Genomic DNA, 25,000 nt, shown 5'->3' with positions numbered 1-25,000 from the left:
AATTCATACATGTAATGCAGCATTCCTTCTTTTTTTCTAAGCCCTATAAAAGAACTCAAAAGGCTGAGCCTCCATCTAGGCTTTCTACAACACCCATAAAGCCAGGAGTTTTTCAGCTGCACCCCATCATACGTATATATATATATATATATATACACAGGGTGTGTAAGGTATTTGAGGACATACCTTTTTTGTGTCATTGCTGCATTTTTTGCTAACTCTGTATAATCTTTGTTTCAGAAAATAATAACAGCAGACCCTCAGCTTATTCAAGAAATAAAGGGGCATGCTGTTATTGTGATTATAAAGGCTGTTGTGTGGTGTGTAACATGAGCGTGAGAAAATGTTGTGTGAGGTACAATATGGTAGTGTGAACATGTTGTGTCGGATGTAGTATGACAGTGTGGCATGTAGTTTGAGAATGTGTGGACATGTTGCATGCGATGTACTTGTGGTAAAGTATTCTGTCACAATCAGAGATCTCTGGTATAAAAACTCATGCAAAACACTTAAAAACTCAACAATAGGCTGCTACATACATCTTTGAATTGTAATGGCAGCATGTTCCTCGTTGGTCAATTGCGATCCTCTACGCTTCCTTTTTTCCTTTCGTGTTTTCTCTTTCTTTCGTTGCTGATAACCTCTGAATTGTGACTGCACTAAAGTCGCAGCATTTTCTTGTTGTTTTCGTTCAGCTTTTTTCCCTTCGGCAACTTTTCGACCGCGGTGACCTCGATAACCTAAAAGAATAAATTATAGCAATTTACACACATATATAAATATTCTTTTACTTGTTTCAGTCATTTGACTGTGGCCATGCTGGAGCACCACCTTAAAGGGTTTTAATCAAACTAATCAACCCCAGGGTTTATTTTTTAAAGCCTAGTACTTATTCTATCAGTCTCTTTTGCCAAACTGCTACATTTCAGGGATGTAAACACACCAACACCAGTTGTCAAGTAGTGATGGGGGGAGAAACACAAACACACACATATATACACGTATAAACATATCTATGTATCTATCTATTTACACACATACAGAGATATAAACATATCTGTGTATATATATATATATATATATATATATATATATATATATATATATATATATATATATATATATATATTATATACACACACACATATAAACATATATATATATATATATATATATATATATATATACACACACACAATGAGCTTCTTTCAGTTTCCGTCTACCAAATCCACTCACAAGGCTTTGTTTGGCCTAAGGCTATAGTAGAAGATACTAGCCCAAGGTGCCACACAGTAGGACTGAACCTGGAACCATGTGGTTGGGAAGCAAGCTTCTTCCCACACAACCACACCTGCACTTATTATTTTCCTGGTTGTGTGCTTAACGAGGCTGACAGATAATAATATATTTGAAAATATCTGTTAAACCACAATTTGAAACTTTTATTTTATGATAAAATGAATGAAGGGCAAATACATTTGCTGTAGCCTGTCCATGGCGAAATGTTGGTAATAATTACGATCAAAGCATTGATCACATCATTCCCATAATTAAAATGTTATTCACAGAAGTTCTGATTAAAATGTTTGGGAGAATATATCAATAAATAAATAAATAATAAAAAAATTATATTTTCAAGTGAACAAATAAAGAATCAAAGAATTAAAAAACAACAACAAATGTCTTTGTACTTTTTTGGATTTTGATGGCTTTCTCTTCCAGCACTTTCTGTTCTCGGATTTTTTCACACTGAGCTACCAATTCGTCAACATGATAATATCGCAGAAATACCTGTGGGAGACAGACACAGCCACACGGAGGTAAATAAATGAATAAATAAATATATGTATGTTATATATATATATATATATATATATATATATATATATATCGACTTTAAAGAGAGCTCAAAACTGATCCATTGAAAATACTTTATTATAATAATAATAATAATGAAAATGACCTATGAACATTTCAATGCAATATCCAGAACGATTATTATTATTATAATAATAATAACGTATTTTCAATAGATCAGTTCTGAGCTCTCTTTGAAGTCGATATATATATATATATATATATATATATATATATATATACAAAAACTCAATTCTGAGTATTTTGCTAAGTTTGTTAACAGATGCTATATTCTTTTGCCTAATTGTTGGTATAAAAAAATATATATAAACACACACATATATATATATATATATATATATATATATATATATATATATATATATATGTGTTATATATTTTGAAATGTCTAATCTGAGTAAGTTATTTTGTTAATAGAATGTTTTTACTTATATAATTACTTGAAACACATGTATTAAATGCATTCAAAATATCAATGCTTGTTCTGTGTTCATTACACAGACACACACATTTGAATAAAAAGGAGGTTACTCTAATAGGTAGAAAAAGAAAAAAAGAAAAAAAATACACACAACCATATTCTCACAATACATAGACATATAACCTCCTGAGTTCATAATGTCTACATAGGTACACACTCACACAAACATGTATACGTACATGCACATACACACACACAAACAGATATGTATGTACACACTCATACACACACACATATCCACACACACACACATGCACCCATGTGTGTATATATTTATATATATATGTGTGTGTATGGAACCTCATCCTAATATACACATAGGTGCTTACATGCATACATGTAACATAATACATATATATTTAGACATTTATACATATATATATATATACATATATATATATATATATATATATATATATATATATATATATATATATATATATATATATATATACACACACAGACATACATTCACACTCCCGCATATATATATGCTAGCGGGCCAGATGCTAGAGTATGTCTGGGAGTCAGAGTCAAATCAGTTTAGGTCTAGGGTGGGACAAAGAAAGGGTTTGGATGTCAAACAACTGAAGTTAGTGGTGGCACTTACTTTGGTTTTGCCAAAGGCATAGTCACTGAATCCCACATGCTGTAGAAGTGAAGAACAGTTCTCTGCCCTTGCTTTTGGTGCTTTTACCCAGCTGGGCATCAGTACGTAGTACCTGCAAATGATAATTTGAATGCTGAAATGATTAGGAGAATTCAGGTGCATGTGGTGGCATTCATTCTTTTCTATCCCTGAACTACATCAAAAAATGTGATCCTTTATGTTGAAACAATTGTTCCTTTTAAGGAACATTGCGTTTGTAAATGTGGATATGTTAACCCCCACAACACACAACTACACTGTCAATCATGCACCCACACACCGCCAACCTTATACACTGCAAGCCGCCATGCCGTTACGCCACTACCCGTTGGTGCCACTGGTGTGCGATACATACCGTTGCAAAAACTCTCCGAAGGGAATACGATGAGAGAAACCTTCTCGGCGAATTCTGGTAGTTTCCAAGACTCCAGTGTAGCGAAGCTGGGTCTTGATGAGTTCCTTGTCGTAGACTGCAGGAACTTTCTGGTTGTTTGGTTTCAGGCAACTAGACATGTTGGAAAAAGAGAGAGAGAAAGTAAGAGATATGTAGACAGATAGATAGATAGATAGATAGATAGATAGATAGATAGATAGATAAATATTGATAGATAGATAGAGGGAGTGAGAGAGACAAATAGGCAGACAGAGAGGTGGGAGATGTGACACTAGTTGTTATTATTGGTTTCAAATTTTGGCACAAGGCCAGCAATTTTGGGGTAGAACATAAGTCGATTACATCGACCTCGGTCCTCAACTGGTACTTGTTTTATTGACCCCAAAATGATGAAAGGTAAAATCAACCTCAGCGAAATTTGTACTCACAACATAAAGACGAGATGCTTAGCAGTATTTCATCAGCCACCTTGCCACCTTCCCAATAATAATCCTTTCTACTAAAGGCACAAGGCCTGAAATTTAGGGACAGGGGACTAGTCGATTACATCGACCCAAGAGTTTCACTGGTACTCAATTTATTGACCCTGAAAGGATGAATGGCAAAGCTGATGTCGGTGGATTTTGAACCCAGACCATAAGGAGGGATGAAATGCCACTAAGCATTTTGCCTGGCATGCTAATGATTCTGCAAGGGGTCAGTTTTAAAATGTTATTGAAACCAGATGAAACAACAACATGAAATAAAAAAAACAATTTTGACATCAGCTTCGACAAGAACAAGAACAACAGCAGAACTGACAATGGTAAGAATAACATCTATTAATATCTTCAAGAGCAACTTCAACATTAACAGCAACAACAACAACAACAACAAGAATAAAGAACAGAAACAACAACAAGGACTGCCAACATCTACAAGAACAGTTTCAACATTGACAACAACAATAACATCAACAATAACAGTAACAAGGATTATCAGCATCAACAACTATGACCACAAGAAAATACCTGAAAGTGGAATACGAACCGAACAAAGTGCGGTGTCCCTGCAACCATCTTGGAGAGTAAGTCCATAAGAGAGTAACGGAAATATGACGACACAGTCTGCTGAATACGAGTCATGCTGGTTGATCCCTGTCCATGGCCCATCTGCAAATTGGAAGATGGAAGAATTTATGTTAGTTAAGGATAGAGAAGCATTTATTTGGATCAACAGCTTCTTCCCCGATTCCATATGCTTGTGTATGTGTGTTTGTAAGTATGAGTTTTGTTTTTATATATGTGTGTGTAAATGTGTATATAAGTGCATTTAGTTGGTGCTTCCCAAATGCTTTGTGCATGTGTGTATAGTTATGTGTGTGTGTGTTGTGTGTCCCCGTCCTCACTGGGCCAGATTTCCACAGAACACAATATATGCCATTAGTTTGACAATGTAACCAAGAGAAATAGAAAATATAAAGTACATGATATTTCAGACAAACGTTCTTCATTGAGACAGAAGGAGAAAAGAATTAAAGAAAATAAAATTCTGAGGAAGCAACTGAATCGCATTGTTATTATCTTGCATCAACAGAACTTCCTTTACATTCTTTTTCCCTTCTCTGCTTATTCTTGATAAAGGGCAACCGTCCGAAACATCAAGTACTTATTATTACCTATCTAGTCCTTCCAATGTTTTACTAATATTATATACTGCCTATATAAAGGCATATGGGTTAGGATATTCAGCTCACAATCAAAAAGTCCTTGAGCAAGACACTTTATTTCAAATTGCCCCAGTCCACTCAGCTGTCAAAAATGAGTAGTACCTGTAGTTCAAAGGGCCAGCCTTGTCACACTCTGTGTCATGCTGAATCATCCTAAGAACTACATTAAGGGTACATGTGTCTGTGGAGTGCTCAACCACTTGTACATTAATTTTACGAGCAGGCTGTTCCATTGATCGGATCAGCTGGAACACTTGGCGCCGTAACCGATGGGGAGCCATATTGCCTATTTATGGTTTTGTTTACTTATCAATGTTTTTAAGTCCTTTTGTTGTGTTCTTGATAGATATTTACGCGAGGCTATATAGCTGGGCGGAGTGTGAGGTAGAGAGAGAGTGTGAAAGAGAGAGATGTAGAGAGAGAGAGAGAGAGAGAGAGAGATGGAGAGAGTAAAAGATGAAATGAGGGAAATGTGAGATATCACACAAAGCAAAAGTGGAAAATTATATATATATATATATATAAACATACATACGCACACATATACAATATGCATACACACATGCATGCACACACACATACAAATACGCATACACATATACATACACACACAGAGAAATATATATTTACAACACATATATATATATATATATATATATATATATATATATATGTACATACACATGCATTTATATGTATTCGTATACATACATGTATATATATATATATATATATATATATATATATATATATACATACTATGCTCACACACATCTTTTTCTTTTCTTTTTACTTGTTTCAGTCATTTGACTGTGGCCATGCTGGAGCACCACCTTTAGTCGAGCAAATCGACCCCAGAGCTTATTCTTTGTAAGCCAAGTACTTATTCTATCGGTCTCTTTTGCCGAACCGCTAAGTTACGGGGGACGTAAACACGCCAGCATATGCACACACATAAACAGACAAACAGACAGATAGATAAATAGGGACAGAGATTCTCACATTGGTTAAGAAACAGCAGACAACAGACAAGAACACACATATTCATGCACACACATATACATATACATATATATATATATATATAATATTTAGTGTTAGTTCAAAATGCTTAAACACACCACAGCACACATGTGTGTATATATATAGAGAGAGAGACACACTGCAAAAGAAGAAAGGCAAGCGAATGCAGCAGCAGCAGCAGCAGCAGCAGCAAGACTAGCTGGTGATAGTAGTAGTAGTAGTTGTTGTTGTTAAGAATTACATATTGCTTTATTGATTTAGTAATGCTGTAAACCAATGTGACAAATACTTACAGATTTGTACTGGAAAAAAAAGACACAAACAAAAAAAAAATTAATTTTTATTACATTTGTAACAGCATATGTATAGACATATGCTTATATGTATATATATATATAAATATACATATGTATGTATGTATGCATGTATATATATGAATTATATACATATATGTGTATATATATATATATATGTATATACATATGTATGTATGTATGCATGTATATATATGAATTATATACATATATGTGTATATATATATATATATATATGTATATACATATGCATATATATATATATATATATATATATATATATATATATATATATATATATATATATATATGAATTATATACATATATTATGTATATATGTATAGTTAAAAATTACACACAAGAAAACAACAACAAACAAAAGAAACAAGAGAGAGAACAACAAACAAGTTGTATCAGTTTGATGCTCAGGAAAAATGAAAGAAGTCTTTGATGTTTCAAGCCTATGCCCTAATTACATATTCATATATCCATAAACATATATCTATATGGTAAATGAAAGACGCAAGATGGAATATACAAGAATTTTTATTAATCACAACGATTATTTCAGCATATCTTGCATTGAACCTTCAAGTGATGGATTGATGCTAGATGGGTCAAAACAATTGTGATTAATAAAAAATCTTGCATATTCCATCTTCTGTCTTTCATTTATCATATGCATAATGAACACTGGAAAGTGACCATGGTTTACCAGTAAGCTACCAGGTGTAAACCATTCGTTTTATTGTTATTATCAGTCCAAATATGCCTGAACTGGTAAACAAGCTACTCACTGCGTTTTGTCACAGAAAATATATCCCGTTTGTTGACAAATGGTGTGTATACACCTTGATCAGCTTGCAGCACCACCTACTCAGGCCATGAGTCACAGACACCAGAGGTCAACAAACGGGATATATTTTCCATGACAAAACACAGTGAGTAGCTTGTTTACTGGTTCAAATATGCCTCAAGCATATTTGGACCGATAATAACATTACAATTTTTTACCCATCAGACGGATGAAATGCCACTAAGCATTTTTCCCTGCAAGCTAACAATTCTGCTGATATGTGACTATAATAATTTTAGTAGAGATCAGACCTTATAAACCTAGGATCATTGGATAATGATTTAAAAAAGTTAATCCCATATATATATATATATGGAAATACCATATTTGTATGTTAATGTATATACATGTATGAATATTTGCATATAAATATTATACACACACTAGCTTACATGCACATAAACATATTAACCCAACAATGAGAGTTTTATGTAATGCTTGACCTGCCAGAAATAGCAGCCAAATCTCCAACAAATTACACACAAAACCATCTTGAAAAAAGGAAGGGCACATTGAATCATGTAGTCTTAGATAAAGAACTTCATCTGAAAACAGATAAGACGGTTGGAACGGCTGAAGCAGCTTTGATTCAGAGGTGTCTTAGAAGCAGTACAGACATACATCATCATCATCATCATTTAACGTCCAGTTTCCATGATGGCATGGGTTGGACAGTTTGACAGGAGTTGGCAAGGCCAGGGGCTGCACCAGGTTCCCTTGTCTGCTACGGCATGGTTTCTATGGTCGGATGCCCTTCTTGGCACCAACTACTTTACGGAGTGTACTGAGTGGCACCAGCATCAGTCCTTTTATACTTGGAACCATCACCAATGTGTTTTACATGATATTATCACCAATGCTTTTTATGTGATGCCAGTGCTTTGTGTGTGTGTGTGTGTGTATATATATATATATATATATATATATATATATATATATATATACACACACATTTATATATATATATAAATATACACACATATGTATATGGTAAGAAAGAGAACATTTCATATTAGTTTTCAGAAGAGGTTTCCATTTACCACATAAATGAATATTTAAAGACTTCTATCAACAAACATGAAACATTAAAAATTAACATGCACTCACACATAAATACACACATGCATACAGAAGCTCACACACATTTGCACATATACATACATTTTTTTATGCCGTGGGTTTTAATATATTAATGGATTTCGCATTTCCAGATCCACACACACACAAACATACATATATTTAGACACACACACATAAACAGATAAATAAATTTACACACATACACACACACATTTGCATATACATACATATATATTAATATATCTATAGACATCTGCCTATATATATGTATAGATGTGTGTGTGCGTGTGTGTTTGTGTGCGTGTGTGCGTTTGTGTGCGTGTGTGCGTGCATATAAACTATATATAAATATATATCGAAATATAAATCCAAAGAAATATATATGTATATAAATATTGATACATAAATCATTAGATATATATATATATATATATATATATATATATATATATATATATATATATATATATATATATATATATATATATATATATATATACTGATATATAAATCAATAGAAATATATATATATATATACATATATATATATAATATGTAGAGATATAATATAATTCACACACAAACACAAAGTTTGTCTTCATAACACATCCATGAGATATTTTCTTCATACACAAATATGATGCAACATTTTCTTTCTTTTGTCTCCTTCTTCCATTAATATACCAAAGAGATTCACCCACTATAACAGATATGGGCAATAAATTGATTTATTCACGCACAAACATGTGATATTTTTTTTCTATCACTGCATCCATTGTAATTCAACTCTGTCATAAATATGCATGTGAAACCGGGATGTTTTTGGTTGGTTGGTTGGTTGTTTTTTTTACTTACAATTTTTTTTATTTTACTTATGTTCTTGTGGGGGCGAGCGGGCTGGTTGCAATCAATGTACTTGAAAGATTTGATATTATCATAGATATTGCATTATCACACTTGCATATATATATGTATATACATATATACTCAATATATTCATGCATATATATATATATGCATATACATATTTATATATATGTACGTACATACATACATATATATAAGATACACACATGCATGCACGTATGTGTATGAATATATATATATATATATATACACACACACACACATACATATATACAATATACATATGTGGATGTGTGTGTGTGTGGGTGTGATATTATTCTTTTTACATCTATGACTCTGAAAGGTATCAAACTATCAGGGTATGGCTGTGTGGTTAAGAAATTCAGATCATAACTACAAAATTTCAGGTTCAATCCCACTAACTGGTACCTTAGTTAAGTATCTTCTCTTTCAGTTTCAGGTCAACCAAATCATCGTGAGATGAGTAGGATTTACTAAATGGAAACTGTATGGAAGCATAGAAGAAGCATTCCTGTTCTAGACTGGAAGATTACACCTGTTGCCTAGTTTAACACCAACGCATGGCCCTTGGGGCATCTTTAGCAGAGTCCCCTTTATTGCATGTTTAGGCCTGGCCTCTTGTCTGAGCATAACTTTCTGCCCTTCTCCAACCAGTTTTACATGGCATGGTCTCCTCCAGCTTTGTCCTCTCTTTAAGCCCTTCACACCCAATGGAGCACAGGCCATCAACCATTTTCCTTAACTCTAGGCCAGTGGTTCCCATCCTTTTCACTAGCAAGGACCCCTTTTATTTAAATGAGTTCTCCCACAGACCCTTTTTTATAGGCTTATCCATATGTATATATATATATGAAATTTTGAATTTAGTTCATAGACCCCCAGTACTGCTTTTGCTAACCACCATGGTAACACACAGTGGGACTGAACTTGAATCCACAGGCTTGAAAAGCAAATTTCTTAACCACACAGTCATGCTGGTGCCTGCAGCAAAGTAAATAAATAAATAACTGAACGATATGACCGTTTTAAGAATACAGAAGATATTACCATTTACGGCCAGACAGACATGTACGCAAATACACACACACAAATACACACACGCGCAAATGCACACATGGAAATACACACATACGCAAATACACACACACACACACAAATACATACACGTGCGCAAATATGATATTTTTCTCATCAAGGGCACACTGAAAATGTACAGTGATTTTTCAAAGACATTGGTTGTTTAAACTAGCATTTCTCATCACATAGACATTATTTCTTTGAAAGGAAGAACAAAGACCACATTAAAACATATAAATATATAAAATATGAAGATATCAAACAAAATAACAAAACAAAAAGAGAATTACAATTTTCAAATAAGAGAAAAGTAGAAATACTACACAAATTAATGATAAATTTGAATTGATACAGAGAAATTGATCGATTTAGTGATTTTAATTGATTATATAGTTTTTTGGTAAAGATTCTTTTCATTGATAACAATATTTCTTTTTTTGAAAATATTTTTCAGTGAAATTCGAAGATGAAAGAAAATAATTAAAATGAAAATCAAATAAAATTGGAAAAAATTACTTTATATTTTCCAATTTATTTAAAAAATTAGATTTGACTGAAATATAATCAGCATTAATTGGTTTATTAGATGACAGTGAGCTTTAATTAATTAATTAATTTATTTATTAATTAAGTAATTAATAAAATTTGCGACGGTATAATTGAATGCAGTGTTTATTTTTCAATTTTTGATTTTTGTATATAATTTTAAAATAAATTTAAATGTTGTTGACATCATAAGAATTTAAAACTTCAAGAATGTGAAATAATTTGTTTTAGGAATAGGGAGCCTTGAAGCAAATAAAGCTATAAATAGCACCACATAAATATTGGGTTGAAAAACATGTTTGGATGGAAAAAGTCACGTTTACAGATGTAGCTTTTAACCAAATATAAACATGCTATTATTCATAACTATATTTGCTTCGAGATTTACTGTTCCCATAAAAGAATTGATTTAAATTATATACAAGAAGAAAGGTGACACTGATTTTGAAGCTTTGGCCTGCTAGTCTTCGTGGCACCATTGAAACTTCAAAGTCACTATAGCCTCTCTTCTTGAAAAAGTATAATAAATACGTACCCTACAAAGTGAATTGAGTAAGTCTTCAGTTTGATGTCATTGTTTTTGTTATAATGTTTTCTATGTGATGATGTTAAACCAGGTGCTGGTTTATGTCTACCATCCAACAAGGCCAAATGTATAATAAAAGCTAAGGAGAACTGAACCCTGCACCTCTTGATGTCTGATAAACTTACATAAGTCAGGGGCCACTTGATATATAAGAGAGAATTGGCAGTACAGTTGCTGAATCACCAACCAAGCAACTCAAAACTCAATCAAGAGTTCAGTTAACCCTTTAGCATTTAGATTATTCAATTAAAAATAATGTTTATTTACTCACATTGTTTTGAATTAAGTATGAATTATTTTGTAGATTACACTGACATTGTAGGTAGGTGTGAGAAGCCAGATCTGGACAGTTTAACATTAAACAGGTAGAATATTTGAGCCACATTAGACTCAAATTTTCTACCTGTATTGCTTATTTATTCACATTGTTTTGAATTACTCATGCATTATCTCATAGCTTCAAGATTTTAATGATGTAATTGTTTATTTTTAGAATGGCAATGTAGGATAGGTGTAAGAAGCCAGATCTGGTCAGTTTGAAAAAAAGACAAGTAGAATATTTGGGCCAGATGTGACTGGTTTAAATACTAAAGGATTAGAACAGCAAGGTATCTGATAATTAATCCATCTTATAGATGATAAAGTATATGTAGGAAGTCTTAATTAAATTACATATCAATAGTTGATAATCATATAGGCAAAGATTCACTCGTTAACATACAACAACCTCCTGGCATAGAGATGTACTGTATCATCTCTCAATCTACTATCGTTATAAAATCCTCTGCTCTTCAGAAGCCACTAGTTGCATACCACTGGCACTAAATCTCATCTGATATGAACACACCCATTTTCCTTTCTCTCATCACTCTTACTGTGCCTCACCTGTCCCAGACCCTGCATTAACCACTTCACACAAACAATAATTTTTTTTCTCTGCACCCGAATCCACTGGAAATCTTTTCCTGCCCACATTTCTTTTTGTCTTCAGACTGATTTACAGCAGATACTCAAGCTGTAATGCAGTCTTGATCAACCTGACCAGAATGATCAGCTCAAAAGAGTGAAAACCAGTTAGTCAAAATATTTAATAACCACTTTTTAACAAAATATATGTATATTTTCTTGTGTAAACAGAACTATGGTACTTCAAATATATATATATATAAATAAAAAAATATTATTAACTTTGTCATGAAATCAGAACTTTTATACTTTTATTTATATATATAAATTAAAAACTCCAAGTGCATTTTCAACCTTTTTGCTATGTATGTATGTGTTGTGTTTGTGTGTGTGTGTATTCTTTTACTGATACCTTTGAATTATCGTGATGTTGATTACATCAATCTCATTAATTAATCTGGTACTTATGTAATCAATCTCAATCAAACAGATAGATTCTCGTTGTGTGAAGAAAGGTAACTCAGTACCTAATTAACCTAATTATCAGAACCTATTTTTGTTTGAAGGAGGAAGGTCAACTTTGTGATTCATCCTTTTGGTGGATGATGAAATAAAGTACCAGTCAAGTACTGGGGTTGACGGAATCAATTTACCCCATCCCCTCAAAACTACTGGCTTTGTACCGAAATTTCAAACATCCTCTCCCCCTCCCCCTATTATATATCCCTTCCTTTACATTGTATACTTGCTTTTTTTATATATAATTATTTTATCATTTATGTAAACCCCCAACACTTTATGTTTATCCTTGTATTGTCCCCCACATCCTTCACCCTGGTGGCAAATAAATGAAATCACAATTACCATTATTATTACCATTATTATTATTATTATTATTATTATTATTATTATTATTATTATTATTCAGCTTGTCTTATTTCTATTGCATGCTTTCACTACACATGCTCAATGCCTCAAGTATATGTAGTGCTATGATTTGGTTTTGTTATTTTCACTATAATATATAGGTGTTGTGCCTAGCAGTGTTATTTTCAGTTAATCATGTTTTTAAATTCCGTGATTGTAGCTGTGTAGGTGTCTGCATTATCATTATTATTGTTGTTATTATTATTATTATTATCATAGCTACTACTATTATAACTATTATTGTTGTTGTTGTTATTGTTAATATCATACTATGTTTTGGTTTTGCTTTAATTTATACAAATTGCACCCCAAGTGACATCAAGGAACAACAGGGCTTTTGCCCTTGAAGGTGCTAACATGTGAGGTGCCACACAATTGAAAACATTGATTTTTGTGAGAGAAAAGACACACACACACACAGAGTGAATAAGGCTGCATCAACACAGAGAGAAATTTATGAAGAACATGTGAAATACCGATAACTATGATCTTTTGTAATCTTCCTTTTTGGGGGCTGCCAGGGATTTGTGTCTACATACTTGTTGGCTCCTCTTGATATCATTCCAACTATTATTATTATTATTGTTATCATTATTATTATTGTTATTATTATTATTGATTTGACACCGGTTCAGTTTTATTCCTGGCAGGATTTATGTAAGTAGCAGGTTACTGGTATCCACAATCTTTCAATAGATTTTCAAGTGCTTAGGACCTTCTTGATAATCTTTCCGGTCCCTAAAAGGCAAACTTTCTGCAGAAGCTCTACAGAACATTCCATTCCAATCTCCTTCAACCATTTCTCTATATCTTTGCTTACAGTTCCCAATGCACCAATTATTATAGCCACAGCCTTTACAATTTTCATTATTATTATTATTATCATTATTATTATTATTATTATTTTGCTAACCTTTCCTTTTCATTGTATACCATGTATACTTATTCCTTTTTTTTTTGTTTATTTATTCATTTTATCATTTTATTATATGTAACCCCCAACATTTCATGTCTATTTTGTATTGTCCCCCTCATCTTTTGCCCTGGTGGCAAATAAATGAAATCATCACCATCATTATCATTATTACTATTATTATCATTGTTATTGTTGTTAGTATTATTATTATTATTATTATTATTATTATTGGTAGTAGTAGTAGTAGTAGTAGTAGTAGTAGTAGTAGTAGTAAAGAAGATTATTATTATTATTATTATTATTATTATTATTATTATTATTATTATTATTATTTGTGTAAAGATTGCAAGTGCAACAACAGATGCAATGTGGAAAAAACCAAACCAAAAACAAAAAAAATTGTTATAAAACACACACACGCAAAAATGTGTAGAAATATGGAAAATATAACAGAAAAACCACACGCAGGAGGGTGTGTTCATGTGTTAGATCAGAAATGAAGGAACTACAATCTACTTTGTTCTTTTTTTTTTTTTTTCTTATAATTTTAAATTCACACAGTGAAATAGGTGAAGAAAATTTGGATAAAATCAGTGAAATTTAAGATTATTCACAAACTGGTGTTGAAGAAAAACGCAAAGAAAGGACGATAACAAAAGAAAACAAGAACGAAAACCAACAACAACCTCAGCAAAAAATCAAACCACAAAAATATTGGATGTTAAAAATCAAAATGGTGGTACTTACATCTTCATACTGAAAAATAAACAGCAGCAGATGATAAGTAATCAGGTTAAGATATAAAAGAAGTTTATTTGATGGAGAAACACAGAAATGTTCCATTAATCTCCGATTAATGTTACTGAATATGAAACTTATTGGTCGATACCTCTCAATTGCAGCAATTGTTTATATATATATACATACATACATATATATATATATATATATATATATATATATATGTATATGTATATATATATATATATATATATATATATATATATATATATATATATATATATATATATGTATATGTATATATATATATATATATATATATATATATATATATATATATATATATGTATATGTATATATATATATATATATATATATATATATATATATATATATATATATATATGTATATGTATATATATATATATATATATATATATATATATATATATATATGTATATATATATGTATATGTATATATATATGTATATGTATATATATATATATATATATATATATATATATATATGTATATGTATATATATATATATATATATATATATATATATATATATATATATATATATATGTATACTTTATTTAAAAGCAGCAGAAATATAACAAAAAAACCGTTACTCTGAGTTTCACGTTCCCGTTCATCGGACAGTTTTGTTAGAAAACTGTCCGATGAACGGGAACGTGAAACTCAGAGTAACGTTTTTTTTGTTATATTTCTGCTGCTTTTAAATAAAGCATATTACTCTACCTCTGGTATTTGAGTACTCTTTTTTCCACCTTGTTGCACATTGCATGTGCTTACTCCGGTATATATATGTATATGTATATATATATATACATATATATACACATGTCTGTTTGCATATGTATCACAGCCAGCCAAGTGTTTGACATCTCTGATATTTCAAAAGGTGATTAAAACATTCACTAATGTTGTGAATAGCTGTCTGGCTGAATTAAACTCAAGTATATGCAATTTAGGCTGTACCAAATTAAAATAGCTATCTATAAATCATATTTAATGTATACACACTGTTGATAGGCCAGTTATGGCAGTATTTGTCCGGAGATAACATCTCTTTTGGACTTGCTGTATTAAAAGCACAATATCAGCTATTTATGTGAGTGTAAATACACAAATGCATAAATGTGTGTGGGTTTGTGTCTGTGTATGCAATTATATGTACACACACACATACATACATGCATACGTGTACACACACACACACAGATAGATAGACAGACAGAGAGAGAGAGAGAGATAAACGTAAATAGATGCATACAAACAAATGATACACACAAATTTCTAAATAATTATTTTCCTGAAAGTATTTTTATCTCCCTCAAATCCTGAAAATTCAAGACAGTAACAAAGCAATCACTTCAATCGCTTTACATTTTTTCTCTTTTATTCTTTATGTATAACTGGTAAGCAGAGATAAAGACAGCCATTAATATATATATATATATATATACATACGCACATACACATCCATTATTTGTAGGTTAACCAGGCTACTGTTGATTTCATGTTATGAGAGATATCTCTTAACAATTATCAAGCCTGGTTAACACAGTTATCCATTAATGTTGAGCACTCATACTCGCTGTTGTTCAATATTAATGTGTGTGTGTGTATATATGTATATATAGTTATACACACTCACAAACATACATATGGGAATATGCGTAATCAATATATCAAATAATTAATGTCTTCATGTCATGGTTTTTTTTACAAACACATTTTTTATGCATAGAATATTTTATATCCAAATTCATGCCGACATGCTCTCACATGAGCACTCACATTCATACACTTAACTATATCTCACACACACACACACACACACACACACAGATCAACAGGTTGACAGACTAACAATCAGGCAAGCATTTACACATACACACACATACAAAGAAATACATACAAAGACACTTATATGCATACGCATACACACATAGACATGTTATGATACATTCCTCATCGTATTAAATCCAATGCTTGTTGAAAGCCAAATTTATGAATAATGTGACTGAAAGTGAAGAATCACATATGCAGACACACACATACACACACATATATGCAAACAAGCAAGGATCGGTGCCTATTCATGTTTACAAATGGAGAAACAGCACTTAATACATGATGTATAGTGGAAATATTTTACTGGCAGCTGAATCATCATGAGATTTCCAATAAAACTAGCAAGAGCTTCTCCGAAATATTTGCTGCTTCCGTAGCCAGTAGAAAAGGGTTACATTTTTCCAGTACAACATTCACAAAACTCTTCCCTTTCTATGTACTTTCAAGAAATCTACCCTTTTGAAAACAATAGCTTATCAAGACAAAGTCTCCTTTATAGGTGACAAAATCAAATGTTATATACGGCAGACTGAAAATCATTTTAAACAAGGATTCTCATAACACATGTATATATTCAGAAAGATGTCGCACTACTTCACTCTCCAAATATAGCTGGAATTAAAATGATGATGATATTATCAATCATAAGACCGATTGCTCTCTTATACGTTATTCATCTTTATTCATCAATGCTATCAAAATGTGTGAGCCAGCTTTTGAGAAAGTATAGCATTCTGTTATTAATATACATATTTACACACACACACATATATTTGCACATACACACACATACACGGGCTTATATTTACACACACACATGTATCTATCCATACACACACACACACACACACACACATTTACATACATACACACACATTCTGCTTGACCAAAGCTGACCAGGGGTTAATCAACACATACACAAAAACACATATATTTACAGACACAGACACACACACACACACACACACACACACACAAACACACACACACACACACATATATATATATATATACACACACACAAACACACACACACATTTACACACAAAGACACACATATATATACCTACACACACATACAAGCATACACACATACATAAAAACTCTGTGAAACAATATATTTTATTTTATTCTGGTTCAGCAAAAATATTGAACTACATTTAAGAATAGGAAAAAAAAAGATTGTAAAAGAAATGGTGTGGTAATATGGAGAGAAACATAATTCAATAAAAAACAATGATAATAAGAATAATAATAAGAAGAATATTTAAAAAAGAAATAAAAAGAAAGCGATTCTAATGAATAAAAATTAGCACTAATTAAAATAAAAGAAATATAGAAGATGTTGATTTTGTAGACAGAAAATGCTGGATAATTGTTGTCATATAGTAATATATTTTAGTAGTGAAGATACATGTGTATGTATGTATGTTTGTATGCATGTATGTATGTATGCATTTATGCATGTGTGTATACACATTAGTTATAAAGATTCCTTATATATATAAGATGTATATATATATATATATAGAGAGAGAGAGAGAGAGAGACCATATATATATAATACATAATATAGATACATATACATATCTGTGTGTGTGTGTGTGTATATATATATATATATATATATATATACATATATATATGATACATAATATACATATATACATGCACACACACAAATATATATATGTATATAATGCCTCATATTAACAGAAGGAACTGTGCATATAATATGGTAATTTTTGGATAGTAAGAATGTAATTGTATTTGTGTGAGAGAGGGAAAGGGGACAGTAAATAGACAAATAAGCACAACTATTGATAAATGCATGCAATCATGCATGCATGTGCATATGAATGCACATGCATACACTGGAGAAAGAAAAGACAAGAAATAGATAAATAACAGATGAAGAGATTTAAAAGGCAAATATAGTGAAAAGAAAAGAGAGGAAGAGAGAACAATAAAAGGCGAGAGAGAGATAGAGAGAGAGAGAGAGAGAGAGAGAAGGCATAGAATGAGAGAAAGTCATATGGCTACTAGCAAAAGAAGCAGCAGCAGCAGCAAAAGAAGAATTTTATTGGTTAAAGAAAAACCAACATGGCTGTTGGGTGTTTTTTTGGTTGCATCTGATTGGTTAGATTAATTTTGTATGTTTGTTTTATTGGTTGACTGGTCATATATATATATAGTATTCCATGTATATATGTTATAAATATATGTATTATCTCATTTTTAGACTCTTCAAACATGTCAGCTCAAATATATATATAAATTTATACAAGAAGATTGAATAAACAAATGACAATTCTATAAAAGATTACACACACACACATACATATGCATATATAAGTGTACGTGTGTGTATGTACGTCTATAAGGTCCTGGAAGGGTAAAAAAGACAGGGTATTTCCAAAGCAGATTGCAACCGAAGCTTTAAGCTATCTATGCTCTGGAATTGTAGTCTGAAGCAAGATTGAAATTCTGGTGTAGTAAATCCAGGTGCCAAAATGGTAAATATACCATTGAATGGGTTTAGCAAAGAGTAAAATATAATCCAAACGAGATGAAGGAAGAGTTAAAGATGCAATAAACTCTTTCTTTTGTTTTTTTCTCAATTTGATTACATATATATAGAATAGGGAGCCTTTACATGGTCTCTTAATCTACCAGAAATAGCAGGCAATTTTTGAAACCGCACTCAAGTTTCTTAGAAAATGAACACTCTAAGTAATGTGGTTCTGACTTCCTTGCCCATGAGAAAAGGTATTGTCAATATGACCACAGGATGATCATAGATTTGTTATGGCACAGCTGCTTATGAATTTACACATAACCAATTTTTGACGGAGAGGTATATACTGAACAGAAACAGGAGACAGATGAAAGGTAAATTTGACCCCTGATTCTGTCCCCAGCCTGAACTGAACTTCATAGCCTAGAGCAGTGGTTCCCAACCTGGGGTTCGCAAAGGTAGTACTGGGAGGGGTCCATGAACTAAATTCAAAATTTCATATATATATATATATATATATATATATATACACACACACACATAAGGATAAGCATATTAAAAGGGGCTTGTGGGAAAACACATTTCAATAAAAGGTTTGGGAACCACTGTGAAAAGGTTAGGGATCACTGACCTAAAGGAATAAGACCAAACGAAGTACTGTAAAGCATTTAGTGTCATATACTATCCTTTCTGTCATTTGATCATCTGAATTTATTTAATTAACATCGTTAGGTGTGAATGATTATATTCGATAAAAGAACAGGTTTAGCAATATAAAATGTTTTCTTTAGGTCAGAATGTAAAGAGCCTTAAGAAATGCTATCAAGCATTTTGATAAAAGTGTTAATTCTACCAGATCACTGCCTTAAAATTAATCATAATAATAATAATAATAATAATAATAGTAATAATAACGATAATGATGGTGGTGGTGATGGTAATAATGGTGTTAAAGAGGTTGATGGCTGATGATGACGGTTGGTTATTATTACTGTTATAATTATTATTATTATTCCTGTGGTAATAGGTGCACTTGGCACAATGCCCAAAATGCTACCTAAAAGACTGAAAGAGTTTGGAACTTAGACTCGGACAGTCAGCCTGCATAAAAGTACCATCCTGTATTCTGCAAGAATCCTAAGGAAAGATTCTTGAGATTTGAGGAAACTTGTAGTCACCACGCTTCAAGATAGCGTTCCTGCTAATTAAATTAACATGTACTAGCTTGATAATTATAGTAATAATAATAATAAATGATAATAAGCAATAAAGAAACACATGGAATAATGTGGTTCTGGGTTCCCTTTTCAGAAAGGAGAAAAGGTGCGATGGTAATGGCAAGATCTGGATCTGCTCAGTTAGGGTCAACCTAGGGCTAAACATTGACAACTACTACTACTACTACTATTACTACAACTAGACTGAAGTTTATAAAGCATTGAAAGTCATAAACAGCCACAAAAACGTGTGTGTATATCTATCTCTATATATATATATTAATATATATATACATGTATACACACACACACACACACACACACACACACACACATATATATATATATATATATATATATATATATATATATATATATATTATACATATATGCACACACACACAAATATATTTAAAAGCTCATTTGGGAATTCTCTAATTTGCAGAAATAAAGGAAAAACAATCTATGGCAAGAGAGAAAGCAGCAAATTGTGCGGTAAACGTTGCCAATACTTACATTCTCAAACTGAAAGAGAAACCAGAAATGTAAGAAGAATGGTAAAAATACTTTTTTTTATTTTTCATTTTTCTCAATGTAACAAAACAGTCTGTGAACCATTTGGTTCAAACCTTTTTTGGTTCAAACCTTTTTTGGTTCAAACCTTTTTTGGTTCAAACCTTTTTTGGTTCAAACCAATCTGAGACCACCCCTGCTTCTATGATACAAACTGCAAACTTCCAATTCAAAAGTTATCTAAATTAAAAGATTCCATCTAAATTCTATGTTCCAAACACCTGCTTAATAACGACAAAGTTATTTTACTAAATTCTTCATTATTTTCAAAATTAACTCAAAGAAAAGCAATGTACTTCAACAGAAATACAGTTACAAGTGATCTAAATTAATACCTGTCCATCAAAGTTTCGTGTTTATTTATATTCCAAATACCAGATTGCTAATAAACTTATTTTTACTAAATTCTTTAATATTTTCAAAATTAATTGAAACATACACTTTCTATTTTAATAGAAATATAGTAACAAAAGAGTTAAAGTGATCTAAATTAAAACTTCTCATCAAAATTCCATGTTTGTTTATGTTTCAAACACCAAGTTAATAATGACAAAGTTTTTTTTTTTTAATTCTTCATTAGTTTCAAAATTAATTGAAACATAGGCAGTTGTAATTTCAAGAGAAATGCAGTAACAGAATAGTTAAAGCAATTTAAATTAAAACTTTCTTCCATCAAAATTTCATGTAAATCTATGGTCCAATTCAATCAGTTTGATCCTCAATCATAATCAGATGTTGTATTGCTGATCAGAGAGAGAGAGAGAGAGAGAGAGAGAGAGAGAGAGAGAGAGAGGTGGGGAAGGGAAAAGACACTAAGTTTGTTGGGCATTTGAGCCTTTCTCAGAGAAAAGGAAATTTTTTTTTTTAAATGTACATAGCTCAATGCAAAAACAAAGAAAAAACAAGGTAAATTTTGACAAGTGTACTCATTCTGATCGCGGGGCCTCAACAGAGTCCTGCGTCGTTATTTTTCGTCACTGCCTCCCCGTGCCAGGAGTGGGTAATTTGCATGCCTGCTGCCTTCCTTGAATGGGGTAGCCGTTACGCATTATTGTCATTTCAGTGTTACAATTGTGAAACAATGACCAAATACTGGGTCCTTTCAGTAAAAAAAAAAAGGGGAACTTGAACTGATGGGTTTGTTATGGTTACTTACTCTGCTGTTGGAAGTTTGACGTGGGTCTCTGTAGTTGTTATTAACCGTTCCACCAGGCTGAGAATTACGAGATATGCCAGTAGAGAGGTTACCTGTTCAGGGAGACAAACAGACAGACAGATTGATAGATAGATAGATAGACAGACAGATAGATAGATAGGTAGAAAGATAGATAGATAGATAGATAGATAGATAGATAGATAGATAGATAGATAGATATACAGACAGATAGATAGATAGATAGATAGATAGACGGATAAATAGATAAAGATAGATAGATAGACAGACAGACAGACAGATAGATAGATAGATGGATAAATAGATGATAGATACACACATACATACACAGACAGACAGAAGGAAGAAAGGAAGGAAGAGATAAGAACTTTGAATATTGAGGATAAGCAAAGGTTGGCAACAGAAAGAGCATCCAGCTATTGAAAATGCTGCCTCCATTAGCATTCTGTGACCCATGACAACAGTGAAAAAGATAATGATGATGATGGTGATGAAGAAGATGATGACTTTGAAGATGATGATATGGTGATGCTGATAATGATGACGATGAAGATGATGAAAAAGATGACAATGACAGTGATGATGATGGTAATGAGGTCACTGAGTACAGTAGGCACCTGAAGAAGACTGCAGTGTAACATAACAGCCAAAATATTGTGACCATAGCAACCAGAATGAGGACACCAGCCTATGGCAGTGCATCACAACTGGTGGGTATGATGAAATGGTCGTTAGGAAAGAGGTCGGGCTATAGCAGTCACGGAACTTACCAATCTTTGTGAGTGGGGTGTGGAATAAAGCTTTGACCACATTTTTAATCGACATTCGGAATAGATGGATCACTTCAGTTGGGAGCCTGTCTCGGTTCTTCTCCAGGAATCCAGTCGTTTGGTATTCCACCTGAGGATTTAAAACAACAACAACGTTTATTACTTATAGAGAAGCAGGGTACATTGTATGTGTGTGGGGCCTATAGATGCCATGTGTGTGAAGGGTCATACAGGCAGCATGTGTTTGTGTATGGAAATGTCCATGTGAATGTGTCTGTAGTTAGTATATGCCAATGTGTGTTACGTGTGTATATGTATTTCTGTGTGAGTCTATGCATGTGAGTGTATGCATGCACGTGTTTGTTTGTCATGTGTTATATATGTGTCAGTGTGTGTGTGTGTGTGTGTGTGTGTGTGTGAAAGTACAAATATAAATGACTTACCTTCCCAGCATAATGTTCAATAATAAAATTCAAGTTCTGTTCAGCCTTTGGTTTGATGTAGGCAGGGCATTTGATATTTTGGTGGAATTTTGCTGGGGATGAAAGAAGAAAATTCTTCAAGACTTGTTCGAATGAGACAATGAGGCATTTATTACAATGATTTGTCTTCTCTTTGTTTTCTTTTAAATGAACAGGTATGTTCCCAACCGAATAGCTCCAGATTCAGTCCCCATTGCATGGCATCCTGAGCAAGTGTCTTCTGCAGCTCTGGGCCAGCCAAAACCATGTGAGTGAATTTGGCAAATAGAAACTGAAAGAAGCTCATTGTTTATACATGTATGTGTGTGTGTGGAGCGCTCTGCCACTTGCATGTTAATTACATGAGCAGGCTGTTCCATTGATCGAGTCAACTGAAACACTCATCATCATAACCGACAGATTGCTAGTTATACATTATAATCATATGGACACATATGGCTTATCACATAGTCACATTACGTATCCACACGGATGCGGTGACCATGTAGATAATAGTTTGTGATTATATGTGGCCTGGTGGTTAGGGTGCTACACACATCATTGTAAGGTCAGAGTTTCGATTCCCAGACCAGGTAGTGAATTAGGTTCTTGAGCAAAACACTTCATTTCACATTGCTCCAGTCCACTCAGCTGTAAATGAACCCCAACAATGGCTGGGAAGTTAACCCTGAGATGGACTAGCATCCCATCCAGGGGAATGTATTGTCATCTCAATTACTTAAATACCATGAAAAGGCAATAAGCTCTGGCATTATGAGGCTTAGGGCTTACACGAGGGAGTGTTGAAAAGTTCTTGGCTTTGGGTAAAAGAAAATACAGGAGGATCAGTTAATTATCGTTTTATTCAACATTTTCCCCTCTCAGATTCACACACTTATTGCAGTGGTCCTTTAGTTTTTCTAACCTTTAAAAGAACTTGGAAATGTTGGGCCTCCAGCCAGGCCTTTCATGAAACCCTTAAAGCTACAAATTTTTCAGCCCCCCTTCATAACATGCCTAAGATAATGGTTTATCACATGTAATGTACACATGAGCTTATCCAATGGATACAGTGAGTTATCACATGGAAGATTATTCGCCATACAGACAGAGTGAAAGCTAAAGGTGCACAGAGCCAAACCATTAAAAGATAAGACACTGTGTGGCTTTAAGCCATCCTCACCATGGCCATCACTATGAAGTGAGATCCATACCTGTCAATGACTGGTCTGTTCCTTTCGGGAAAAGACTTTCTTCATCAAGGAGGGCTAATAAGCCCATTGGTTTCATGAGGAACATATCGAGTACAGGACGGTTGTCTTCATAGTCCACTTCAGCTCCATCAATTCCTTCAGATTCATATTCTTGCTGCAATAGAAAAATATTCATAAATATATACACATATACACATAATATATATATATATATAT

The 25,000-nt window shown here is 32.5% G+C and overlaps 1 protein-coding gene across 11 annotated transcripts in view; it reads right to left on the bottom strand.

Moving 5' to 3' along the window:
* The window catches only part of LOC106873084 (myosin-IIIb), a 221,564-nt gene that overhangs the window by 40,747 nt on the left and 155,817 nt on the right, over positions 1-25,000 (bottom strand). For all 11 annotated transcript variants that reach the window (XR_016237804.1, XR_016237805.1, XM_089339137.1 and 8 more), the window contains 9 exons: positions 24,785-24,938; positions 23,553-23,644; positions 23,110-23,239; positions 22,322-22,413; positions 4,432-4,553; positions 3,364-3,513; positions 2,970-3,081; positions 1,692-1,791; positions 540-740 (listed from right to left, as the gene is read on the bottom strand). Coding sequence is in view for 9 of the 11 variants with exons in the window: in XM_089339137.1 (XP_089195263.1) it covers positions 540-740; positions 1,692-1,791; positions 2,970-3,081; positions 3,364-3,513; positions 4,432-4,553; positions 22,322-22,413; positions 23,110-23,239; positions 23,553-23,644; positions 24,785-24,938 (1,153 nt within the window). In the remaining 2 variants the exon portion in view is untranslated. The remainder of the gene's footprint in view (positions 1-539; positions 741-1,691; positions 1,792-2,969; positions 3,082-3,363; positions 3,514-4,431; positions 4,554-22,321; positions 22,414-23,109; positions 23,240-23,552; positions 23,645-24,784; positions 24,939-25,000) is intronic.

The sequence above is a fragment of the Octopus bimaculoides genome, chromosome 21 (genome assembly GCF_046866305.1).
Source record: "Octopus bimaculoides isolate indiv1 chromosome 21, ASM4686630v1, whole genome shotgun sequence".
NCBI classification, from domain to species: Eukaryota; Metazoa; Mollusca; class Cephalopoda; order Octopoda; family Octopodidae; genus Octopus; species Octopus bimaculoides.
The sequence above is the reverse complement of the archived record's forward strand: the minus strand, read 5'-3'. Positions and strand labels throughout refer to the sequence as shown.